Below are 25354 nucleotides of genomic sequence, written 5' to 3' on the forward strand. Positions count from 1 at the left end.
CCCCCCGCAGAGGACACGCCCCCCGAAGGCCTCAGAAGATGTGTTTGAGGTGTTTCATCCCGTACGTCTTGAAGAACACCAGGAGGATCAGAGTCCACAGGCCCAGGATGAAGCCGTCAGGAGGATGCCAGTCTTTCTGCTTTGCTTTCTGAGGGGGTGGGGGGGGGGTAAGGTAAGGTAAGGTGGGGGTGGGGGGGAGAGATGCAGTTAGTAATAGTCTGTATTTCTCCTGCTGAGGCCACCGCTGATTGCTCTGTCATTCACACAGGCAGCAGCAGCCGCAGACTCACACACACACTTTATCTCTACAAACACGTTATGTACTCTATCTGTTGTCGCACACATACAAACACAAAGGTTCGCACAAAAAGCAAGGGGGAGGAGGATGAGGGGGGGGGGGGGTAAATCTCATCAGCACCACCTCCCCTGTCTGGTGTTTGTCCCATTCACTGCCACATCATCACTTTGTGTATGATTATACTTTTAAATCTCGCCCGTATTAAACATGCATCTCACAAGGAGCCACATTTATATGCTAATGCGGCGGCAATATTCTGCAGAGAGATGAGATTTAACCTCTAAAAAAAAAAAAAGTCTCCCTAACTCCTCGGCTGGTGACAAAGCCAGCGACGGGTTGTGAGGACGCACTGAAGAGATTTCTGTTATCCCTCGATGTACAAGCTGTCTTTATCCAGTCGGGGAATCACCAGACAGAGAAGCGTTCCCCTAAAGCCACGAGCCCGAGACTTGGCAAAGAGGATGAACAACAGAGCACACAATCCAAATCTGCCTGAGTCACACACTGTACGCACAAGGGGGAGGAAGACGTGTTGTACAGTGGAGCTGCTACACAAGTGTTCGAGTGATCCGTCTCGCTCGGGCTCGGCTCAGCGCTGCTACAGTGTGCACGTTAACTCCTTCTCGAGTACACACACGTCGGCTTGAGACGCACACACACACAAACACACACACACCAGGAGCTGGAGCCTGACCGAGAAGCCCTGGAGGTTTAGACACTGGTGTAAAGTCTTACAACAAACAAAAGACACAATACAATACCTGCAGTGTTGTATTCTCTACAATCTGTGGTAATTATTTATCACTAATCGGTAATTGAGACACTGAAATTATGATGGAAGTTTCACCAAATTGCAGAAAACCTCAGGAGCCAATGTCTCAAAAACTTTGTCCCTAAAACTGCTGAGTGTGTGAATGTGTCAATAGATTAGATTAGATTCAACTTTATTGTCATTGCACAGTACAAGTACATATGCAACCAAATGCAGTTTAGCGTCTAACCAGAAGTGCAAAAAAAGGCAGTAAAAGTGCAGAGTATTGTGCATATTAAAGTGAAAATGTAAATAAATAAGATCTGTACAGTAGAAATATAGATGGAATATTACAGTATTAACAGGAATTGTAAGATATAAGGACGATGAATACACTATGAGCAGGATAAAAATATAAATATATATAAATATGAATACACTATAGGCGGGGTAATACAGTAGTAAAAAAAAGTAACAGTAGTGTAGCAGCATGTGTTGAAAACTGTAAAGCTGCTGTCTAATATCTGGTCATATCTGTCACCAGCTTTGAATTATTTTTTTAGTTTCTCATGTAAAAATCATATTTTAACTTGGACATAACTTTTCAGGTGCAGTAACTCACATTTAGATTAAAGTTCAACTTGTTGCTTTTCCTCAAGACACAGAAATACCTTCATCACGATGGAAAAACTTCCCCAAACTACTCAAACACCATCTTTATTATAAGGGCAGACATACAGCTTATAACAACTAATATTATAAACTGTAAAATCAGAGGTCAGTGATTTGCTCTGCATCTCTGGGCCGGTTTCAGGTCAGGAGTTTAACAAGCGGAGCGCACGGTGCACGGAGCGAGAGCGTTTAGGAAACGTCCAAATCCATTTCTGCAGGTTTAACAGCAGAAGAAAAAGGTCAGTGCACCAGGCACACGGCGCTTAGTCTTCCAATTAATCATCCTGCATGAGGGCGAAGATAAAAGATAAAAACGCCATCTCACATTACCTTGAGGAGCCGGTGTGCTCGCTTGCACTTCGGCAAACTGCTGACGGGTCCGTTATGAATGTGTGTTTCCAACACTGGTCAAATATTCATCAGATTTCATTCATCATTCTCCTTCGTAGACACAGGTTACTGTCCTGGTGATGTGCCGTTAAAATAACAGTGAGACACGACCCCATTGACATTAGACCGGATCATGTGATCGCTTCCCACTAGGGTTGCAAAGCGGCGGAAACTTTCCGGAAACTTTCCATTGGAAGTTAAGCTCGGGAATTTTGGGAATTTTGAAAAAAAAAAAAAATACGCAAAATAAACGCTGGGCAATAAAAGGCACACACTGCACGTTGAATTTCAACCCTCCACTGTGCATTTCTCCATCACATGCACAGATAATTCCGAGCATAGTCAGGTAAGTCTCCATGATATTACTGGGGAAAATATATTAGCATGCTAATTGAGGATTGTTCATCTGTTCATCTAGCATATTTCCATTGATTTATCTATCAATTGTAAATTATTTTTACAATCGATTCCAATTATTTGGCTAACTATTTATATCTCTGGCATTACATTTGTTTTTTTTACAAACTTTTTTCTCATCTTATTCTACAGAACAATGCCACGTGCACTATCTCATGTGTGGAGACATTTCACCCCATCCAATGTAGAAGGAAAGGCTGTGGACATTAGCAAATACTGTGCAAAGACCTATGTTAATGCAGAAGCATATTGTCAAGTGCCCAAAGTTTCCTCAGGGCTCAAATCAGCCTATGACAAAACTAAATGTTTATATTTATGTCTGTATATGACAAGGTTAATACAGTTAGTATAAATTACCCACAACATTTCCAATTTATTCCCGTTAATTTTGTTAATTCCCATATATTCCCGAATATTCCCGTTAATTCCCATGGAAAGTTTCCAACTTTGAATATTCCCGGAATTTTGCAACCCTACTTCCCACCAATTTAAGATGGCAACACACCAACAGACACACACTTCATTACAAGACCTCACACCCAAGGATGCTCTGATGGCCCCAAGTGCACTTAGCAAACTTCATGGGCGGTGGATGGGAACACGACAACAAGCTAAGACACTTGCATCCGACTTGGCACTGCACCACATCGGGTTTAAGTGTTTTCCAAAACACAACTTAAACTCACACACACACATATTCCTCATTTACTTCTGTTTTCCAATTGCAGCCTTAATTCCTAAATGTACAAACGTTAGTATTTCTGCACAGTTTAGTTCTGTTATAAAAACATCAACAGAAACAATTTGGTTCAAGAAACCATAAAATAACCCGTTCATGTATCAGTTAGTGATCTCACTGCAGTGCAGAGAGAGAAATATTTCATTTAATCCAAATGCCTTGTGGCTTTTCAGTGTTGAAATGGTTTAATTGCCTTAGTGTCTAATTTATTTATAATCTGCCTTTCAATTTATAAATAAATTGATGTGTAAAACAGGACGTCTAATATGTTGCAGGATTTCTCTTTACAGAAGAGGACAACTGCTGAAAAGGCTCGAGTGCGTTGACTTCTTTGCTTTATTTGTGCAAATATATATAAAAGGAAACCTGCACATACTGTAGAGGGTCTGAAGTTAAAACCCACGAGCACTGAATGTCAGTGAAATGTGTTTTATGCAGTTAAATCTCCACTTGCTGAGACTGAGCCACCACAGCTCTATTCACTGTATCGTCTTTGTCCTTTTAGCCAATCAAATCCACGTGTTTGCACTGAGGCACTCAGCTTGTGCAGAGGGGGGGGATGATGAACTCGACCCAGTGTACAGAGTCTTAAAATAACCCACTGCACCCATTCATGAAATCGCATTTAGACCAGGCGCCCTTACATGTCCCTTAGGGTAATGAATATTAATCGCTCTGGCCGGTGTTAAACTTATTTTAATTTCTCATTATTTCCACAGCTGTTGGTAACTGAGGCAAAAAGTTAATTTCAGGATCCGCGTGTCAGCTGCGTGACCTCTGTGTGACCTCTGGGTGACCTCTGAGCGGAGGGCGCCGTCTTTGCAATCTAAACTCCGGGTTACTCCACGTCTCTGCCGATTCTCTAATGTAGAAAGACCGGAAGAGGACAGAAAGTCAAATAGGTTTACGTCGAGTTCTGCGTCGAATCGATAGAGCTCCACTGCTGTGCAGAATGCTGAAGCAGAAAGGGGAGGGGCCTGAGCAGAGCTCTGGGGGGTTCAGGAAGTTTTCTGACCCTTTCGCCTTTTTCACATTTTGTTGCCAAGACTTGAAAAAAACTGTCCATCGACGAACGTTAGGATAAAACCTTCGCTCGTTGTTATTCACAATCAACTGAGGTTAAACACACCAGCTTTTAAAAAAGTGAACATTTAGAAAATCAATTCAATTTCCATAACATTATTTGTGTCTGTGTAAAGTTTCTCCTCCGTGGGCAGATTGGCTCAAGAAGCTGAAGAACATCTGCTCCTGAGCTTTGGCCTAGTTCTGACAAACAAATTATTATTACTATTGACAAATTTCAAACTATCTCGACTGCGTTTAACCTCTGAAGGAACTAACAAGCAGACACCAACTTTTCAGCAGAACTCATTTGTGAGGATGAATATATGAAATGTGCTGTGCAATGTACTAATAATTGTGTTTTCTGGGTCAATTTAAGGCACTTAAACTCATTCTGTGTCCTAAGACAAATCTCACAGAATAAAGAAGAAATGTAAAAAAGGTATTTGAAAAGGCATTTTAAAAATAAATGTATTTTCTTTGTGTTATTACATTTTCTTTTCTTAAATAAACTTTTTTTTTCTTATATATACTTATAAACCAAACCAATACATATTTCTAAGAGGGGAGAAATAATTAAGTTTGGTTTGATGGAACGCTATAATCTAATTTCATGGGTCACAAGCTATAAAAAGGTTGAAACTATGACAATTAACTGTTTTGGGTTAAAATTGCTCTTTATACTCATAACGGAACTCATAAAGCCACGGCTCCATATTTGTGTCAGACAGATTTCTATCCTTTTAAAAATGATTTATGCCCCACAGTGTGTTCAGGTTCACAGAGAACATCAGTGTTTGCAGCTGGTGTTTCGTGCTCTTGATGTTTTTTGTTTTTTTTGCCGACAGTAGAAGAAGAAGAATCCCCTCACGGCTTCAAACACTTAGTCAATTTTGACCTGATCTGCTCTTGTTTTGTTATTTTGAAACAGAGGTTTCGCCCCCAAATCCCAAATTAAATTTGCCAGCATGCTTGAGTTGTCATGCTCCATGTTTTACGGTCAAACGGACGCCGCGCGATGACAACAGTGATCTGTCCCATGGAGACGCTGACACGAGCTCATGAATACCGATCTGACAGTTGAAACAGCCGTCACATGGACACTGACATCAGAACACCAATCTGGGCCGAATTATTAATTCACCGTGCGTGTTCGTGCAGCTCCCTACACGCCTCAGATCTGTGTGACATAAAAAAGCGATAAAGTATGGACAGTTCAGACACTTTCAGCTGAAAACCCTGATGACACACAGGCCGGTAGGAAGATGAGAGGAGAAGAGCAGAGGGTGAAAGACTTGGAGGACGAGGCAGAGCCCTGGAGAGGATGTTCACAAGAGGCTACGAGAAGCCATCAGGGGCAGTTGACCTCTGTGACGTTGGTAGGCTGAGGTGTGCGTGACTGGGACTGTGTGTGTGTATGTGTGCATGTGTGTGTGTGTGTGTGTCTGTGTGTGTGTGTGTGTGTGTGTGTGTCTGTGTGTGTGTGTGTCCCTCGGGTAAAAAGGAGCAGAGGGAGATGGATGGACTGTGACAGGAGGACACGTCAGCACAGCTGGCAGAGAAAGGAGCAAAAGTCAAGAGGGAGGAGAGGAAGGGAAAGAGAAGAAGAGAAGCAGGCGGATAAGGTTGTGTTCAAAGGTCTGGGCACCGAGGGCAAAATCCACGTTCTGTAGATTCATAAACTGAAAAGTAGTAAAAATGGACATTAAAATAAGCCTTTTTTTTAACGTGTTAATAGACGGAAGTTAATATAACTGACAGGACCTAATAAACAGTACTTGTGGTATGTGCAACACCACTTGGTCCAAATTGTTATTACACATTTTCACCACCTGAAATATAAATAGCTAATGTTTATCTCCACTATGAAATATGTTTTTGTTAGAGTTAGAATATTAGAGTTGTTAAGATGCACTCGGGCCAAGTAACAAACATAAAACATATTAAACATATGATGCATTATTTGGCTGTATCTGACCTCGGACTGACGCCTTGATTCCACTATCGCTACTACTTTCTACTGACGCTATGATTCACATTTACATTTCTTTTAAGTTATTACACCAACACAAATACAACGTTTATTATGTTCATTTGATTGAAACAAGCCCAAGGCTGCTCTACCACGAGTCACACGTCTCCGATAAGTCATTATTGGCTGACATTTTGGCAAGGCTGACTGTATGTGTGAAATATTCCATGTGTAAGTTTCTCTGATTAAAAAGGCAGCAACTGTAACAAACCTAAAAGAACTCAAATTACATTGATCTAAAATACAGTAAAACTCAAAACTCACATTTAACGAGCTGGAGCAAGCAAACGTTTGAAAAGTTCTGTTTAATTAATGACTAGAGATTCAAATCATAATTTGTTGAAAACCGGTCCACATTTTAATCACCACATCGTTTACGACTTTAAATATAAAGTTTGATTTATTGGCTTCAACAGACTGAAGGAGGATTTTTTTGCTGAGACGGACGATGAAAAACAGACTTGAAAGAGGCAGAGGGAGAAAAACATTGAGCACAGAAATGATGGAGCTGGAAGAAACATCTGGACGAGAGGAACCATTCAGACGTCAAGGACAGAGACCCTCACTCAGGCAGCTGCCTCCAGTCCACACGCTTTGTGTTGCGTATTCAACTCACCGGTAAAATCGATTAACAGCTACCCATCTAATTGATTGGCGCTAATTAACACGGCCCTGCAGGACGCTAATGGCCGTTGAGGGAGGTCGGAAACGCCAAACACTGATACTCCAAGGTCACAACTGCAGCAGATTTATGTTGTGCAGAGGCCGATGACAGCGGAGCAGCCGTTGTGTGTTGCCAAGACACTTGACTGTATTGAATTTACATTCCAGCCCCCAGCGAGTGCAGGGACAGTCAGAGCAGCCGGTGCATTATTCTGTCGTGAGGAAAGTTTCTGCTTTTCCAGAGGATATTATTTGTAATTATTGAGCAGCAATAATTAGCAGCAAAGCTAATTGTTATTTGATAGAACAGAGGGCGGCTGCTCAGGGTGGGTTTGTCCCGTGGTCCACACACAATCCCAACAACTACTTCTGAGCAAAAGTCAGCAAGGGGGGGTTAGCAGCAGAGGGGGAGAAGGGCAAAGCATTCATTTTCACTGTTTCCATTTTTGATTCTCTGGAGCCCCGTGGTTTGGCGTCAAGCCGGCGAATAGAACTAATAATAATTTGACGCCACAGAGCAGCGAGGGAGGGGAAAGAAAGAATAGACAAAGATTGAGAGAGAGAGAGAGAGAGAGAGAGAGAGAGAGAGAGAGAGAGAGAGAGAGAGAGAGAGAGAGAGAGAGATTTCCATAACTGAACATATTGTGATTAAGCAACGTGATGAGATGTGTGAGGCTGAGAAGAGACGTGTCAGAAGAGGGAACTCACCCTGTCACCACTGGCAAGACAAGCGCTAACGGTGACGGGGCATTAATCAACTCCACACACACACACACACACACAGACACACACGTACAAAATGAGGGGGGGGTTGTACACAGGCCGTACAGCACAGTAATATATACCGACTGTCAGTCACTCTGATGACTTCTCTAGTTACAAGGTGTCGCCCGGACTCCCAGCAGATGGAGGAATTGATTCCTTGGACAGTGAAAAGATTTGTTTTCTCGTCGGTGGCTCGGCTGAAATCACACAACTTGGGACTTGGATATTTGAGACTTTAAATCTCTCGAGATACAAATCTAGTTCTTCAGACGAGTGAGTCAGATCAGTCACGACGGAACAAAGAGGCTCGGCTGCAGCGGCACTGAAGACAAAGACGTCTCCGGGAGAATCCAATCTGACAGCTAATCAAAAACAGAGGAGCTGTCAATACACCTGATGGACATTGGTCATTCTGCTGCAGTGCAGAGTTACTATGATGGAGGGTGGGGGGGGGCTGGGGGCGAGATGACTCAGTCTATCAGGACTCCAATCTGCAGCCCAGCAGGAGAGCGAGCCGATAATCGAAATCTCTGGCAGGGGTCGTCGGGTTGACGAGTGTGTTGGTGTGAGGTGTACGTGTGTGTGCATTTAAAAAGAGAGGGAGAGAAATACCAGAAAGACAAGAAAGGGGGAGAAAAGATGAGACAGAAGACCGAGCCAAGATATGAAGCCAAGTAGCCGACAGCCGAGGCCTAATGGTGTTTGTGAGAGCGAGTCCTGGAGCCTCCAATAGTGTGATTGCTACATATTGAAGATGTATTGATGGGACGCTCTCGTGTGAGCACCGGGCACAGATCTGGAATTGGACGGTGTTTTGCTCCGTATTCGAGGCCGAGGCTAATTTCCCAGAGTGCCGCTGGGTACGGGGAGTGGGGACCCCTCCTGTTTCCCCCCCTCACGATTACTCAATAAGCATCTGACAGCAGCCCGGTCCGTGGTCAGCTCCATTTTCTCGCTGCCAAATGACCGAGACTCTTTTTCTTCACACTGAAGTCGATATCAGCCGGTGATGTGTCCACAAGGGGCCAAATGATTAGTCTTCCCTTTTTTTGTTTTTACTCATTTTTACCGCTTACTCAGTTCGAATGGATCCAACTTTTTAACACAAAGATGGTTTAGTTTCCAACGACAAAAGGAGACAAATATCAATTCAAAATCAAACCTTCAGCAGAACTCACCACCGTGTGAAGCAAGAGCATTTCAAACAGATTCAAACTCAACTAATTACTGACTCTTTTCTTTGCAGTTGCATTTAATGTCTCAGTGTTTGATTACTAATCAGAAACAGCCACGGTTTCAGTTTACCTCTTTTCTCTTCCCCCCCCCGGGAGCTGTTTATCTATTGTTCTTGAAATCCCACAAAGCTGCTGCTTGATCCTGTTTGCTTTGGCTTTAAATATCGAAAAAGCTAGATTTGACACTTTGCATTAGTTCAGCTACAGAAATTACTTTGGCGTTGGTTTCAGCGAGTGAGACAACTGGCAAACACACAGCAAAAATATCACATTAAATAGTCAGCACACTTTTGATTGAGAATTATAATACCTATGAGGCTCTGAAGTTGACATCCCATGAGGTTAAGATCAGAGCATAGAGTACTGTGAAGACTGATTTACTTTATGTGCAAAACTTGTTTTTGTGTGGTAGGAAATTGACAATTGTACAAATTTTGCTTTTACTTTGGAAAAAAACTGATTTTGAGCTGTGATTAAATCAACTTTGTGTGGTGTCTGCATTCCTCTACCTTTAGAGCCGCATGAAACAAACACATGTTGCTGTTTTAAAAACGTGACCAATGAAATGCATCAGGATTTTATCAGGAAGTTGAAATGTACTACGAGAAATGTATTTCAGTTGCTTGTTCATGGGTAATTTTTCCTTAATGATCATCATGTTTAAAAAGTTAAATCACCAATAATAAATAACAGAACTGAAAGTATTTTCTTGTGTTTTTTTTTTTTAGCCGTTTCCAGTTATCAAGGCAAATGCAATGACTTAAATAAAAGTCAAAGGTTTAAGCTGTGAAATGTTTTTTACTTTAATATTTTAATCTGCTTCAGAACCTGGTTTCAGTCATTATATTTTAGAATGGGGCTTAACTGGTTTACAACAGGAAACCATTTAAATTCCCACAACAGCTAAGAAATTACACCTGCATGTTTTAATAACCGCTGAAATATTATCAACCTTTATAGAGTTGATTCAGTGAATACATCAGCCAACAGTTGCTCATTTTAACATTGAGCTGAGATGGAGAAATGTTATCACATCTATTTGGCATCACTGGGGAAGAGAACCCATCAAGTCCAGCCTGGTGGCTGCAGAGAGGAGCATCCCATGATAAGATCCAGCAACAATCGCTTTCCATCAGCTTCCCAAACCTGGCAGTTATTGCAGGGATATTGGAAAATGCAGTGTGGTTCATATCGACGCGTCCACTCTCTGCAGTTTTGAGTATGGATTTCTCAGAGGCAGCTGAACCCCAGATGTAAATAAGAATAATGTCGGCTCTTGCCTGTGGCAAAGATAAATGGGACTTTGTTATTTTTCTGAGGCTCAAGTTGAAGTGGGAGTATAGAAATGGTATTTTTAATGGGCTCATAATGGAAAATCTTACAAGAATGATACAGGAGCCGAGACCTGCTGCTCTGAATGCGGAGCACATGCTGTATAGGCGGAAAGAGAAGGAATAGGCGTTCATTTGTGAAGGTCGGACTGAAAGCCACAATCCATTTGAGAATGAGCTGAATGCACAATTGCTCGCCACAATACTGCCTATCCATTCTGATGGATTTCACAGTGGCCCCTCCGCACCCACACCAGGAGGCACTTGCATTTCACACTTAGAGCCGTCACCATGGAAACGGCACAAAGACATCTGTTGGTGGACGTTGTACATAACTTTGTGCCGTGTCCAATTTGAAGGGCGAGCATGGACACGTTTCAAAATAATATGAAAAGCATCAGAGGGGCGATGCAGAGTCTGTAAATAACATCATCTCGATGTAATTCCTTCCATACGATCCATTCATTTTTTCATTCTTAAGGTTCCTATAGGACGCAGAAATACCTGGGAAGATGTCAATTGAACTTTAATGGCACAGAGTAGTGAACATACTTCCACCAAGGCCATTAGTCCCCTTAAATATAATCAAACTGCACCATGTTCCACATACTTATGATATCAGTCCCCTAAATGTGCCTGATTTCCCATGAATTATTATCTTAGAAATCAGGGAAATATCCAATGCCCTGTCTCACAACATTAAAGAAAGTGATATTAAATATTTCAGGATCTGCATCAAAATTGAATGAGGTTCTTCACTGACCCAAACTGAATCCTTCCACCTAGTTTTGTGCTAATCTATCCAGTTGTTTTTGTGTAATTTTGCTTACTAACAAACCAACCTGCAGGGGTGAATAACAAAATCCTTAGCAAAACCCAATTTTCTTTCCGGCTTCTTCCTGATGTCAGATGATGAAGAATCATCTTCCTGATCAATATAAGTTTCAAATCGTCCGTAATATCTTGTAAAATGTATTTTCCGGATCATATTTTCTTGCCCTCAGCGATTCCCTTTGAACGATCATCTAGCAAAGTGAATATCTGGAAGTAATATTCCCATCAAGTTTGGGGAAAATCCATCCATGAATGAATCGAGTTATTACCCACACACACTCCCTCCCACACACTCACACAGACACACTCACACACAAGCGGGTGAAATAGCCTGCAAAACACTGGAGGCGTAATGCGGCCGCCTGCACAGGACATAAAAAATGACCAACAACAAAGCCTGATGTTCTACAATGAATCAACATGGTCTGGATGATATCAACATGGGTCTGTTACTGTGGTTTTGAATGTTCTCAAGTGACCTCTATTATTTCCATGGTTCTCTCACCTGATGGATGATCTCAGACACCGGAAGCTGGTCCGAGTACGAGTACGTCTCTTTCTGCTGCTCTCCGTACGCAGCACTGGAACACAAAACACACACACACACACACACACACACACACACACACAACAGCAGGCTATTAATCTGAAGTAAGTGAAGAGCTCTTTGAAACATTAGGCTTTTGTTATGAGAGACACCATTACTCAGTGATGAAGAAAAGCTGACAGGGGAAGGAACAGACTCCAGTGTCTCAGTTGGCAGAGTGTGTGTAGAGGACGTGTGTGTGTGATTGACGGATCATTTCACAGCCTGGTCAATGATATGGAGCGTGAATCGAAGCAAATTAACCCATTTCTTCCTCTAAATGAATGAAAGATAATCCCAGAGCGTCACTACACGACTCTAAAAGCCACAAGTGATATAAAAGAAAATAGTTTTAAAGTTATAGACCACTTACAGTCTTTTTTTCCCCCATGCAACCCACTGACTACCTTTTTATTGAACTATTTGAGGCGTTAGGAGAACTCCAAACTCCCAGACCAGACAGCTTACTTTCTCTAAGAACCGGAGTGAACATCGATGCAGCAATCACTGAAACTTAGAAAGAACTTTAGAGTCAACTTCAATACTCATACAGGGCTGGAGTTCAAATTCTTGAGCGGGTTTAACAACGTCTGATATGTTTGCTGTTGACGTGAACTCTCATTGTGCTTCTCTCGGTTAAGTTTATGAAACCTTTGAATGTGAAGCTTTCCAACTTTGAATCAATAAAAGTAGAACGTGTTGTCCAAGCAGAAGGGAACAGCACAAAGAAATAAGGAGAGTAATTTAATGTTGGACGGTGTGTGCACTTAATGGAAGATCCCAAAAAAAAACGTTTGACTTCAAACTCGCCCTCATTACCAACACTGGGTAGATACACAAAACCTTGCAGTATCTTACTAGTGTTTTAGTTTGTTGACAGGAAGTAAGCCTGACATGTGGGTTAGCAAAAACCTTTTTAAAAATATTGAAAAGAAAGAGCGTGTATTGTGTTGGGCTTTGTCCAACGGTGATTCAACAACAACACAACCCTGTGGGACCCTTCTGAAACCTGGTAACTGTTCAATGGATCCACCACCTTGCCTCTGAGACACTCGGGTGTTCCCATGTATATACTGGTGTTTTCTGAACAATATATCCGTCTGATACAGAATTCAGAAGAACATTCTCGGCTAAAGGTCACAGGCGAGTGGAGGCGGTTGTTTTTTTGATAATCAAAGTTCAGGTCAGACAGCTGCCGACAAAGTGGGCCACTTCCCCCCCACTTCTTTTTCGTTCCTTTCTTGTTTTTCGGTAACTTTTTCGCTCAACACTTTTCTCTCATGGCGTTTTAGCCTCTTCCTCCTTTATAGTCCTGTCCTTTCTCTCCCCCCCCTTACTATTCAACTGCTTTTCCTCTCTCTGCTTCTTCTGAACCCTGGTGGGGGGGACGAAGTTGCTCTGACAGACAGAACCACAGACTGAAGAATCGAGGCAGAGCTGGCAGATAGGCAGCTGATCTCCTGCTGAGCCCTTCATGTGCTCCCAGCTCCCAGTGAGGGCACCCACTCCTCACCACTACACCCCCCCCCCCCACCCCACCCCCACCCGGACCACCCTTTCACTTAGCACAGCGACGAGCTCTAATTCAATTCCAACCACTTTCCACTTTATTTTTCAGAAGAGATTTTTGGAGAGGATTTCGGTCCACTTAGCTGATTCTAATGGATACGACTGCCCCCTCCTCCCCCCCCCACACACACTCCTCTCGAGCACTGCTATCTCCAGCTGCCATCTTCACATCAAACAAATTTCCTTTTGACATCTGCCCTACTAACGGCCGCAGTAGTTTCTGTGGACTCTACCCTGCGCTGCGGGTCACAAATTAGATTAAGATTACTTCACAACTCAACAGGATATGAACTCAGCTTTAATTTGTTTTTATAATTGTCCTGGGAGTCGTGGGACCCGCAGGTAGACGAGCTTTTGTCAACAACCACCTACTGCTGCAAGGATGTAACTGCACATTGTCACTAAACCGTTAAGCCTTCGTGTAATGAAGAGGATTGAGGGGGTCCATTAAAATGTCCTCTCCATCAAGTGCCATCCACTTAATGGAAAGACTTTTCGTTAAAAACTGTCTGTTTAGAGATGGGTGAGAAGAGAAGATAGAAAAACAGAGGAATAGAAACGAAAGACAACTGAAGACCAGAGAATAAAGAGACAGGCTTGACACTTATGTGCCAAACTTCCCAAACAGCAGTCTCCTCAAGCAGGAAGTCTTGTTATGTGGATTATAGCAGCAATTTATGTAATAACAGCCTGTTTCAGAGGAAATCTGTGATCTGTTCTCTACCACAACCCATTTTCAGGTCTTATGAAATGCTGTTATTTAATTTTTAAGAGTGCATCTACGCAGATGTCTCAAAGATCCTGTTTCTGCCGCGTCTTAGTGATTTCTGAGAAGATCCAGATGTGTTGGAACAGGGTTTAAATCTTTAAATTGATTTGTCTGACCATGAGTCTTAAACCAAATCATTTTCAGGTAAATAATAAATAACACAAGCAAAAAATCCTCACATTTAAAAAGCAGAAAACTGGATAGATTAATTATTAATCATCAAAAGATACCAGTTAATTTTTTGTCAACATATCAATGGATTAATTGATTAATTGTTCTATTGCTATGATTTCCCCCCAAATTCCAATAATAATAATTCCAGCCCCTATTACCTTCTGTTTATTGGCATATTTGTTGGTCTTTCATATATTTTAAGTCCAAGAGAAGAAGTATTTTTTTATATAAACCAACATTTTCTCTTGTTCAATTTCAGAGAAAAGAACCTTGTTGTTCCTTCTTGACAACAACCTTCAGATGAGAGAAGTGAAGTTGAAGGTCATGATTCTCCTGCAAAATATTCTTACATTTTGCCCATGGTTAAAAAGTTGACCTTACCTTTGAAAAGCACAGCAAATACTGAATTTCCCCTCATCTGTGTAATATTAATTCTGTTTGAAAGAGGCTAAAGAAACACTAATGGGACACGTGATATGATGAAATGTGTCGTTAGTCTCCCTAATATGTTTGAACTTTCAAAACAGCTTGGGTTTTTGAAATCATTCTTAAAAGGAGAGAGATCCTACTCCTGCTTTGCACCATCACTAAACTCAGCTCCATTAAACATCAAATGAATCAGGGGGTTGCTGGTCTCTTGCATCAGAATTAGAGAAAGAGCGTCTCTCTCTAGGACTGAAATGGGGCAACAAGCAACTCGATAAGTCGAGTGCTGTGTTTCTGTGTTGCTTGAGGAATCAGCAAACACAATGTGTTGGCCCTAATCAATAATAAAGTAATAGGGGAAGTTGTGTGCAATGACTAACTAGCCTGAGGCCAAAACAGCCAGTGACTAAAATCGGTATGGCAATTGCCTCTAATTACTAATTAGCAACCGAGCACATTAGATTCTTTAACTATTATACCTCCCAGTGGTTCAATTAAAGCCCATCTTAATAAAATTAACAAGAGTGAAGGGAGGGTAATCGTGAATAAAGTTTTAATTTCTACCACATCTGTTTATAGAGCACTTCAATCTTTTCTTTGCACACATCTTAAAAGGTTATAGATGTGCCGTACGCTGCCACTAGGTGTCACACTAACACCAGCATCTCGGAATCAAACACAAATGTTTTGTCTGCGACCGTCTGGTCACAAATCACAATGAACACTCATCCAGAAGCACAACTCATTGAAGGTAACCTGTGTACAGCTGAGCCAACAATGAGACTATTTAGCAAGATGCTATGCAGGCTAGTAAAATATATATCTGTTGCTTTCATCCCGAGCTTGGGCTCCTGTCACTGAGCCTCCATGAGACACTGCAGGATGGAGAAAGAGTCCATCAGGGTGTCATGTTTACATCACGGCCAATTGGAGATGGAGTCATTTATCTATAAATCCACGGAGGGACTCACACATGAATGAAACCCTTGACCGGACACCAAACTAACAACACAGAGGTTCAGGCTATACAACTCTCATGGGCTTCATTCTCTTTTCAGGGACACAGCTACTCCACCATATCTTTACATACAAACAGGAGTTAGATCTTTTTTGATTTCAATCTTGCTTGAATAACATTTAATGAGTCGTGAAGGAACGTGTGCAGTCAGAGAATCAGCTGTGTGTCCTCAAGCTCCTGTTGTTACTATGGGATGAGTATTTCTGTGAAAGCAGTCAGTCCGTCCCCAGGCACAGACGATGTGCTGAGGAGGGTAAAGGTGTAATGCTACCACCATCTAGTGGTCGAGTCCAATCATCACACAAAAGATGCAAATAAAAAATGCAGTAAAATAGATTGGGATGCATGTCGTCCTGTTTGCCACAAGGCGGCGCTATAGACACTGAATCAGAAACACTGCAGCTCCCTGAGAGTCACTGACTGATTTACAGACTGTAAAATAAAGCTTCACACGCTGGTACAGATTGTAGTTCTTAGCTGTATTATTATTTCAAACAATATACAGCGTTTTTTACTCTATGGGAAGAAATGCCACACAACAAATCATAAGTAGGAAAATCAATAGCACTAATAATGAGGTGTTGTAAACAGAAATCAAAGGAAAGTAAGTGAGGAAGTAAACATAAAGCAGATGTGGAGAGTTCAATTAAAGTACCAGTCTAATGATGATATCTTAACTAAGTTCATTCGACTCACCTCTTCTCCTCTGTTTGCTGGATGGGACTGGTCAGGTTGATGGTTTCCATGGTGATCTCCACTTTGCGCACGCTACCGAAGAAATCTGTGACGAGGACGCTGCCCGGGTCCCTCAGGAACAGGTCGGTACGGTGGCCTGGAGTGGACACACAGTGGCTCTTGGGACACACCTTGAACTGGAAGAGCAGATAAATAACAAACTGTGTTATTAGGAACATGCAGCTAATTGCAGTAGATGGTGCGAAACCCTGCAATAGTTATTAGCTCCACTGTCATTAGAGCCATCCATGCAAATACAATACAATACGTTTTTGTAATAATATGCAATTGTATAGACATGTGAGGTATGGAGAGGTTAAGCTCATAGATATTAAGCAACTTGTAATATACTGTTGAATACTAAGTTTAGTTTTACATGTGTTACTGCACTGAATGGCTCCGGTGGAATAATAAACCTAATGTCAGAAACAGGATGATGGAGGTGAGATAAGAAATGTTGTATATCTACAAAGAACAAAAGTTTCCAAAGATCAGCTGCTTTGCTCTTTGGTGGGAATCTGACTTTTGTTGACTTTAGCAAACTCCATTTCTAAGCTAATGTTAGCTCATGCTGCACAGAAAGAGGAGGAGAGACTTTGAGACAAAGAACTTGAAAGGTCACATCCTTTGAATTTCCTCACTAAATCCAACCGGAGGGCTTTACACAGAAATCAGTCTACAGAGGAATGTCTAATATTTTCACCCGTGTTAAGATCCATTAATTAATTGGTAATAATACACAATTAGTAAAAGTTGATTAATTGTAGTTACACAGGGTCTGAGTTGTTTCAATACTCGGACAGCAGTGAACATTTTGTGTCTCCTCCTTTTCACACGACTCAGCGTTAAACTGTGGGCAGCTGCATCAAACCGTCGCTGGCGCTGCAGTGGGAGGTGTCACAATGTGTGACAGTGCGATTAGACTAGAGGCGCGGAGCCCGACATTCGCGCACGTCATCGTCACTCACAAAATTCGGTGTCTGCAGTGTCACCACCAGTGGGTTAATCCCTGTTAAGTGTGTGATTCATCCGCTTGTTGTCCGACCGGGCTCTTTATTTCAAAAGAAATATTATTATTATCTCTCTATTATCTCAGCCTCAGACTCGGAGAGACACGCGGCTGCTAAAGGATTTTGTAGGGAAGGTCAATTTCAGTTTCATCAAATAAAAGCCTCAGCACACTGGATCGAAAAGAAAAAGAAAAGAGAAAACTTGCTGAGCTTGTCAGAGAAAATCCATATCATTGATCCCCAACTCCACAAAGTAGAACAAGAACAAAGTGTGCATCTTCAGAAACAGGAGAAGAAGAAAGAATAATAAGCTTCAGTCTGTGTACATTGATTTAAGCTGGATTGAGTCGCTGAGTGAGGATTTGAGATGTTTGGGTTTTTAACCCCTGTGGAGGTGAGGTGAGGCGGAGGGGGGGCGGGGTATCTCTGCAGGAGAGTAAAAGATGAAAAGCGAGAGGTGCCGGGCAGGTTGAGCCGTGACCGGGAGCAGAGTGCACTCAACATCTCTGCCATCGTCTGTCACAGACCAACAACCTTAACTCAGCATCAGGCATTCTGTTTTAAGTGTAGAGGCCTGTGGGACTTTCATCTGCCCCCCCCCCTTCTCTTAGTACCACAAAGCATCATAATACCAGACAGATGAAGAGAGTGGTGCAGGTAGCGCACTGAAGCCAGACGCCACTAAAGTGTTATCCAGCATGAATAAATTGCTCTCAAGACATAGATGAATTCTGAAATGTATTACTAAATAAATATATTATAAAAAGGTTATTTAGATATTTCTATTTTTGTGTATATATTTATATAGATAACACTAATCCTCACCAGGTCATTCATGTTGGTTTTGCTGGCAGGATGAATGTCTTCCAGGAACTCCAGCAGGTAGAAGGTGTAACGGTCCATCAAGTGGACTCCGATGGCCAAATCTGGCTGATGCTGGAAAGACACAGGGTAAATCAAACGTAAGAATATTGTTGAGTAAAAGATAATATATCCCTCAGATCCCATAAAGATCCTATTCTTAGACTATATTCTTGTTTAGAGAGTTTGTGTCTTATTGGGGAGTATGAACACTGAAGCGTAACCCACATTGGTTATTGGTAAGCATTATTTCAGATGGGGTTCAGGTAACTCACCGACAGGGAGTCTTCTCCCACTTGACTGCTGGCCAGAGCCATGAGGTTGGGGGTGTAGAATCTCTCGTACATGGAGGCTCCCTGACAAGTGTCGATGATGAAGAGCAGCTCATTGTACCTGGAGACAGACACACACACACACACACACACACACACACACACACACACACACACACACACACACACACACACACACACACACACACACACACACACACACACACACACACACACACACACACACACACACACACACACACACACACACACACACACACACACACACGGGATCGTACACATTCTTAAAGAAACCTGATGAGCTGCTATCACAATCATTTGTTCACAATAAACTCAGCTAACACACAAACCTTCTGACCACCTTTCACGCTGTGGTTGCCACGGTTACTAAGAAAAAAACCCAATTGCTCCATTCAGCCCCCCCCCCCTCTCTCTCACCCACACAGACAATCTCTCCATCCGCTCACTCTCCCTCTGTTCACTGTAAACTCATTTTACCTTTTTTTCCCCGACAACAAGTCTTTTATTATTCCAGGTGACTGAGTCGAGGCGGTCGGGGAACAGTGGAGAGAGGTGTCAGAGTCAAGCCAGCAATTATCTCACGAGCATGGAGGCTGGCGTCACTAAGCTTTTATCCAGCTGCCTGGATGTAACCCAGACACTCTATTGATGGTTTGAGAGGCGCAGACACTCGCTGGTACCAGTGAAACGGCTTTACCTCCTTTAGTTTCTTGCTGTGCTGCACAATGAAAAGCAACATGAGGTTTCTCCTTCAGAAGAGGCTGGAGATCAGTAAGTCCCTCACCTGTTATTGAGGTATATGAAGAGCTGCGAGTCTGTGGAATCGAGTCAGAATCAACACAGTACGAACGCTTCTATAAATATGGAGATTTCACAGTGGTTTATTAATATATATATGTTTTTATTATAAGGACACACAAGTAAAAATAAATGAGTTTATACTGAGGAGATTACGTATTTTCGTATCTCTACTAAAACCCCTAACTTAGCTCCTCTTAACTTTATTGAATAGAATTTGGCACAGGTCATGTTTAGAAGCATGTGTCTAAAGTTTTGAGCTACAGCTGCATGATTTCATAGGGGATATGTACTTTAAAAGTTTAGTTTTCAGGCCAAACATTAAATATTTTATTTATGTTTGGTTACTATCACTATTTCTTATTACAAGTGGTTAAAATGTGCAACTTGAAAAGGTTCTGCTGTTGAAATAAGTCCGGGGACTCTCATCACTGGATTCTAAAGCTGCCCTCAGCCCTGTGGTACTTTTTAGGCAGACATTAAATAGTTAATTATAATTATATATAATAATAATAGAATAATTAATTTGAAAAGGTTCGGCTGTTGAAATAAGTCCGGGGACTCTCATCACTGGATTCTGAAGCTGCCCTCAGCCCTGTGGTACTTTTTAGGCGGACATTAAAAAGTTAATTATATATAATAATAATATAATAATTAATTTGAAAAGGTTCTGCTGTTGAAATGAGCCCACAGACTGATCACTGGATTCTTAAGCTGCCCTCAGCTCTCAGGAGCATTCCAGGTACTTTCAGATCACTGTTTGTGTTTTACAGCCTCCAGCGTCACTGTTGAGCTTCACTCTCACCATCTCATCAGCTGCATTTCCAGCCATGTTGTTCATGTTTCACACTTTTTGCCATTTTACAACGAAAAAATGCACAGTCAAGGCCAAACAGGGCCAGTGAGTCAATTCCCCTGTGGCATCGCTGATGGGTGTGCACACACTGTTGATCACATCCAACCACAATCCTCAGTGATGGTGGAAGTTTAGAGATGCAACACACTTTACACCACTTTTCTGCCTGGTGTTAAATTGCTCTTATTCAGCCTTGCATACAAATCATTCAGTACACATTTGTTCACCAAGGACATTCTTTAACCTGAAAACACAGATTGCATCTTGAATTTCTGTTGCATGCAGAATTACCAAATAAAATGGACTTGCATGAGAAGTGAAGCCCTTTTTATCAATTCTGTTACTTCCCAGTATGTTTACCTTCGTTTCTGCCACATCTGCTGAAAAGCATCAGCCAGTTCCACGTTACTAATCTCCTCAGAGTCCTGGAACTTCAGAAAACCATTCCCGCCATGGCCTGATAAACAAACACACATTATCAATGAATCATTGCCTATCTTTTTGATGAACCAAAATAGACTGAAAAATAACAATATACATTAAAAAAAGGCCCTGGCAGCCATATGCCAGGGCACATCAGAGGAGGGGAAAAGAAAGAGGAGCATCTGACAGTCGATGTGTCCTTGAACTACCTGTCAGGTATATGAGGATGTTGCTTCGATCGTCCGAGAGCAGGCGCTTGGAGCGAGGAGTGCTGGGTGGAAGCCTTCCAGTCAAAACTCGCAGGAAGTTCTCCACCGTTACCTGTAAGAGGATGTCAAATTCCAGTTATTTTCATTGAGGGATAAATAATAAAATGTAAATCTTCCAATTCAAAACCCATAATTAATAAAGCTGAACATAATTAAACCTTTAAACTGTATTAATGAGAAGATTGGAACAGTCAAAAGAGGAACATTCTTAAATATTTCATTGGCATCATTGGGGTCACTACAGGGTAACAGCCAAATATTTTTGGTTCGCTCTACTTATCTTTTAATGAAACTGGGAAAAAGAATCTACTCATTATTTTCTTCTCTTCAACTTTATCAGCTTTTCTTACAGACGTTTACCAAACACAGAATTGAAAACGCTGTGTTTATTCATTTTTAAATAACCAGCACAGGGCAGAGTCAATAACCAAACCAAACTACAGATAAAGAGGAGAACCCCAGCATGACTCTGCAACATGTGGCTGCTCCTCTATTTAAGGATTAATATGATATCAAATTATTTCCTGGTAAACAGACAGAGAGCAAACACCGGGCAAAAAGAGTTGACTATACCCCATCCAATAGCTTACTACACCTAGATATAATGTCCACCTGTGTAAGTTGTGCTTTATATACTAAGCATTTATAAAGAAGAGGATATTTAGGTTTAGGATCAAAAGACAGATATGAGACAATAGTTCATAATTTTGGCTTTTATTTCCTTATATTCACATCTACATGTTTAAAGCACTTAGAATATATTGCCTTACATTAAGGTGACTGTAGTTCTGATATCTTTTCATTTTCATGAAACAAGCCTCTTTTTTCAGCTGTCAAGATCCTGACGCTTAGAAATTATAGTGAACATTACTTAAGGCAGAAGAAAAGGTTCTAGAAAGAATAGGTTTCCCATTTACTGTGCATTGTTCATTTATTTAGTATTAACGCCTTGAACAATTTATCAGAATATTATTGAAATATTGCTGAATGTAATATTCAAAGCACAGATGGTGCACATTTTTTGATAAAGGTAAAAGGCCACAAGTCATATAAATTTAAATTATATATTATCATTGTGCCACAGAGACACCCCAGACTGCAAATCATTCTCCAGAGGTATGGAGACATTTGTTTGCTTGGTAATTATATTTATATATCACAATATCTTTCGAAATAATCCAAATATAACTTTTTTGAGATATCATTCACCTCCGAGTATAATATGGCTGTGTGTGAGATGAGAACCAACCTCGTATCCTCTGTAATCCACCTCCACATCGTCCCCATACACATTCAGCTCCATGTTCTTGTGGCTGAACACTGTGGCAGGTTTGGGGTTTCTATGGTTACAGGCCATGTCATCAGCCAGCATCAGAACTATGTGGCTGGAGGAAAAGAAACAAGGATGTTAGAAAACCAGTGAAGCCTAAATTAAGGGTTCAGTGTTTTTGCTCAAGGACACTTTGATGGGTGGACAGAAGGAGACAAACAATAAAAGAGCAATCACCTCCACCACCTAAATAACAGCTGCTGTTAATGTTGGACTGTAACTTTTCAGAATTAATAATAATAATGTGAAGCATCTTGGAAATGTGTCACCTTATCATAACATAAACAAACAGTAATTTAAAAAATAATAGAATTGAATTTAATAAATTATGTATGGAATCAACCATTTATTCTTATTCTTATCCCCCCTCTTTTTCTCTTGGAGTGAGCACTGTTTGATGTTTGTTGTTCTTTCTATGCATTGTACACTGTACTTGAATACCATGTATAACAATATTGTATACAGTTGAAAAATGGACAAAGAAAGTAACTGTCTGAAAATGCATATCGTTTTGTTGAAAACTAAATAAAAAACAAGTTAAAAAAATAATAATAATAATAGAATTTCACCGAAATCTGTCACGGGGCCTCTATTGCAAGCATTCATTTCCCCCAAAAAACATGAAGTAAAAATCTGTGGCATTTGACCATTATAGGCTTGGAAAGTAATAACAAATCTAATATTTCCCATGAGAAGCTGCTGAATGTTGTCATTTCAACTGTAATCTCGTCAGAGGTGAAAAGCCAATCGAAAAATAAGTTAGTACTTCATGAGACAATAAAGTTCACCAGTGTGAATCTGTTCAGTGACGACAGCTTCTGGAGACACACGTACAAACCAGAAATGAAGTAACCCCACGGCAGGAGAAACTTTATTTGAAGTTAAATTTGGCTCTTTGATGAAGTCATAAAAAGGACTAACATAATTTACCTGGTTGCCGAGCAGCATCACGCACTGACTGTAGCGTCCCTGCTTCAAGAGGAGCTGGTACTTTTGTTATATATAATCCATTAGTCATTTAACCACAATGTTGCCTTAAATGGTCAATACAACACAGGAGGGAGATGTAGGCAAATGTTTGTTCATTTATTGATGGACATTTATCGCTCGTAATTTACATGTTCTGCACTTCACAATGTGTGTGACTGTGCTCAGAGAACGATACGAGATAAGAGAAAGAGTCTCCAGAGTTCAGTGCATATCTGAAAGCATCTTGCTATTTTCTGTACAGAAGCAATAAACAATTATTTTGAATGCATAATCTGCTCTTTGATTCAGATTTTTATCTCAGAAACAAACTCTCTGAACGTCTTGTTCAACAAAAAGTTTAAAAATAGAATCTAACTTAAGAGAAAATGTGTCATCGTTTCAATGTTTTTGCATAACAACGTTAATAATAACAATTTCACATTTTAGAGCTCTTAATAATGTATAATAATGTAAAATATATAAGTAAAACACATATCATAATCACACATTATAAGCTAGTTTAAAATAACTGAAATTGTCAATTTTTCAGGAAATTGCTTAAATAATTGATTAGTTGTGTCCTTCTTTCAGCTTTACTAACTTTCAAAAACTACGTCAGATCATTTATTAAAACCAGAAGAACTAGTTAAAAGTAAAAGAAAGAATAAATCAGAGTAGACAATAGCAGTGTGTGTTCAAACTAATGTTTCACAACCTCTAACATGCCACTGGAGAAAAATAATGGCTGGTCAATATTCTACAAATCAACCATTTACCAATTAAAGAACTATTATTATGATTATTGTTATTATGATTATTCAAAATAAGGAAGTGTTGCTGAGCTACCTGTCAGGGATCCCCAGCCTCTTCACACTCCGGTACACAGACAGAGTATTGGCCACATGACGGTAATTAAACCAGAATCTGGACGTGCACACCTGAGGAGGAAACAAAAGGGGGAAAGGGTCAGTTCATTAATAATGAGAATAAATCAATTAGCACGTCAATTAGCAAAGAGGTAGCATCGGTAGCTCCTCACCAGAACAGCCCAGTTGTTCGTGTGTCCGCTGCTGAAGAAGTTTCCCACATTATCCTGAGAAAACACGAAGAAACAAAACACACTGACGTTTTCAAAGCAACACAATTACACAATTAACAACAACACAGGCTGCAGGTGACAAGCTAGCTTAGCATGCTAACGTGGGAACGACATTTCGGGTTAATTTAAAACGTTAAACACAATAAAGGTCGAGATGTTTAGAGTCTGGTTTGAAGACTAAAACACTGACCTCGATGTTCGAGCTGCTCACGAACAGAAACGACGAGAATAAAGTCATTAAAATCAACATGTTCGCTGAGCAGCAGCTGACGAGCTACAACCAGGAAGTGGAAACCGGCGGATCCGCCCAGGCGAGTTCTTCCGGTGAGAGGAATTTCAAAATAAAAGGTTTGAGTGGTAGTGATGTGTGTTTCCGTGTCGAGGGATCCAGGAAGCGCATATCGAAGGCTTGTGTTGATGACGTATGAGGTGACGACCCCCCCCCCCACACACACACACACACACACACACACGCACACATTTTGTGGACTTTATCTCGCGTTTGTCTGCAAAAAAAAAGAAAAAGTTGTGGAAAAGTTGTTATTTTTAAATAAAAATGAATAAAATGTTTTCCATATTTTACCTGTAACATGTTGTCCCTGGTCACACAAGCACATTCACATCACAACCCTCTGCCCAATTTGTTTCCACTTTGCCTTTTGACCCCGCCATTGTATCATAAAAGCAGAAACCATATTAATAAGCTCATACTTTATGTATTGGCATCACAAACATCATTCATTCATTTAATCAATTCAAAGCGTTGCACAGGTGTCATTATAATCACTGTTTTAACATTTATTGTCCACTTGACGAGACAGTAGAGCAGATGATCGCACCATGAAGCTTCGGCCCATGAGTGAACCGATTGGATGGAAAGCGTCAAAGCTTCATGAAGCTTCATCTCGCCATCACTAGATTTGAGCGCCTTGATTTATTTTAAAGTTGAGGAAAGTGTG

The 25354-nt window shown here is 41.0% G+C and overlaps 1 protein-coding gene across 1 annotated transcript; it reads right to left on the minus strand.

Moving 5' to 3' along the window:
- Window positions 1-24695, minus strand: pigk (phosphatidylinositol glycan anchor biosynthesis, class K). The gene is made up of 11 exons (XM_061084248.1): window positions 24586-24695; window positions 24336-24389; window positions 24143-24234; window positions 22247-22382; window positions 20938-21049; window positions 20666-20762; window positions 18613-18730; window positions 18302-18412; window positions 16428-16603; window positions 11695-11770; window positions 1-148 (listed from the first exon to the last, which is right to left on the minus strand). Exons 1-11 carry the CDS (start codon window positions 24643-24645, stop codon window positions 32-34), a joined length of 1149 nt encoding a protein of 382 aa, XP_060940231.1. The 5' UTR covers window positions 24646-24695; the 3' UTR covers window positions 1-31.
- Window positions 24696-25354: the final 659 nt, after the last annotated feature.

This window comes from Limanda limanda, chromosome 13 (genome assembly GCF_963576545.1).
Source record: "Limanda limanda chromosome 13, fLimLim1.1, whole genome shotgun sequence".
NCBI lineage: Eukaryota > Metazoa > Chordata > Actinopteri > Pleuronectiformes > Pleuronectidae > Limanda > Limanda limanda.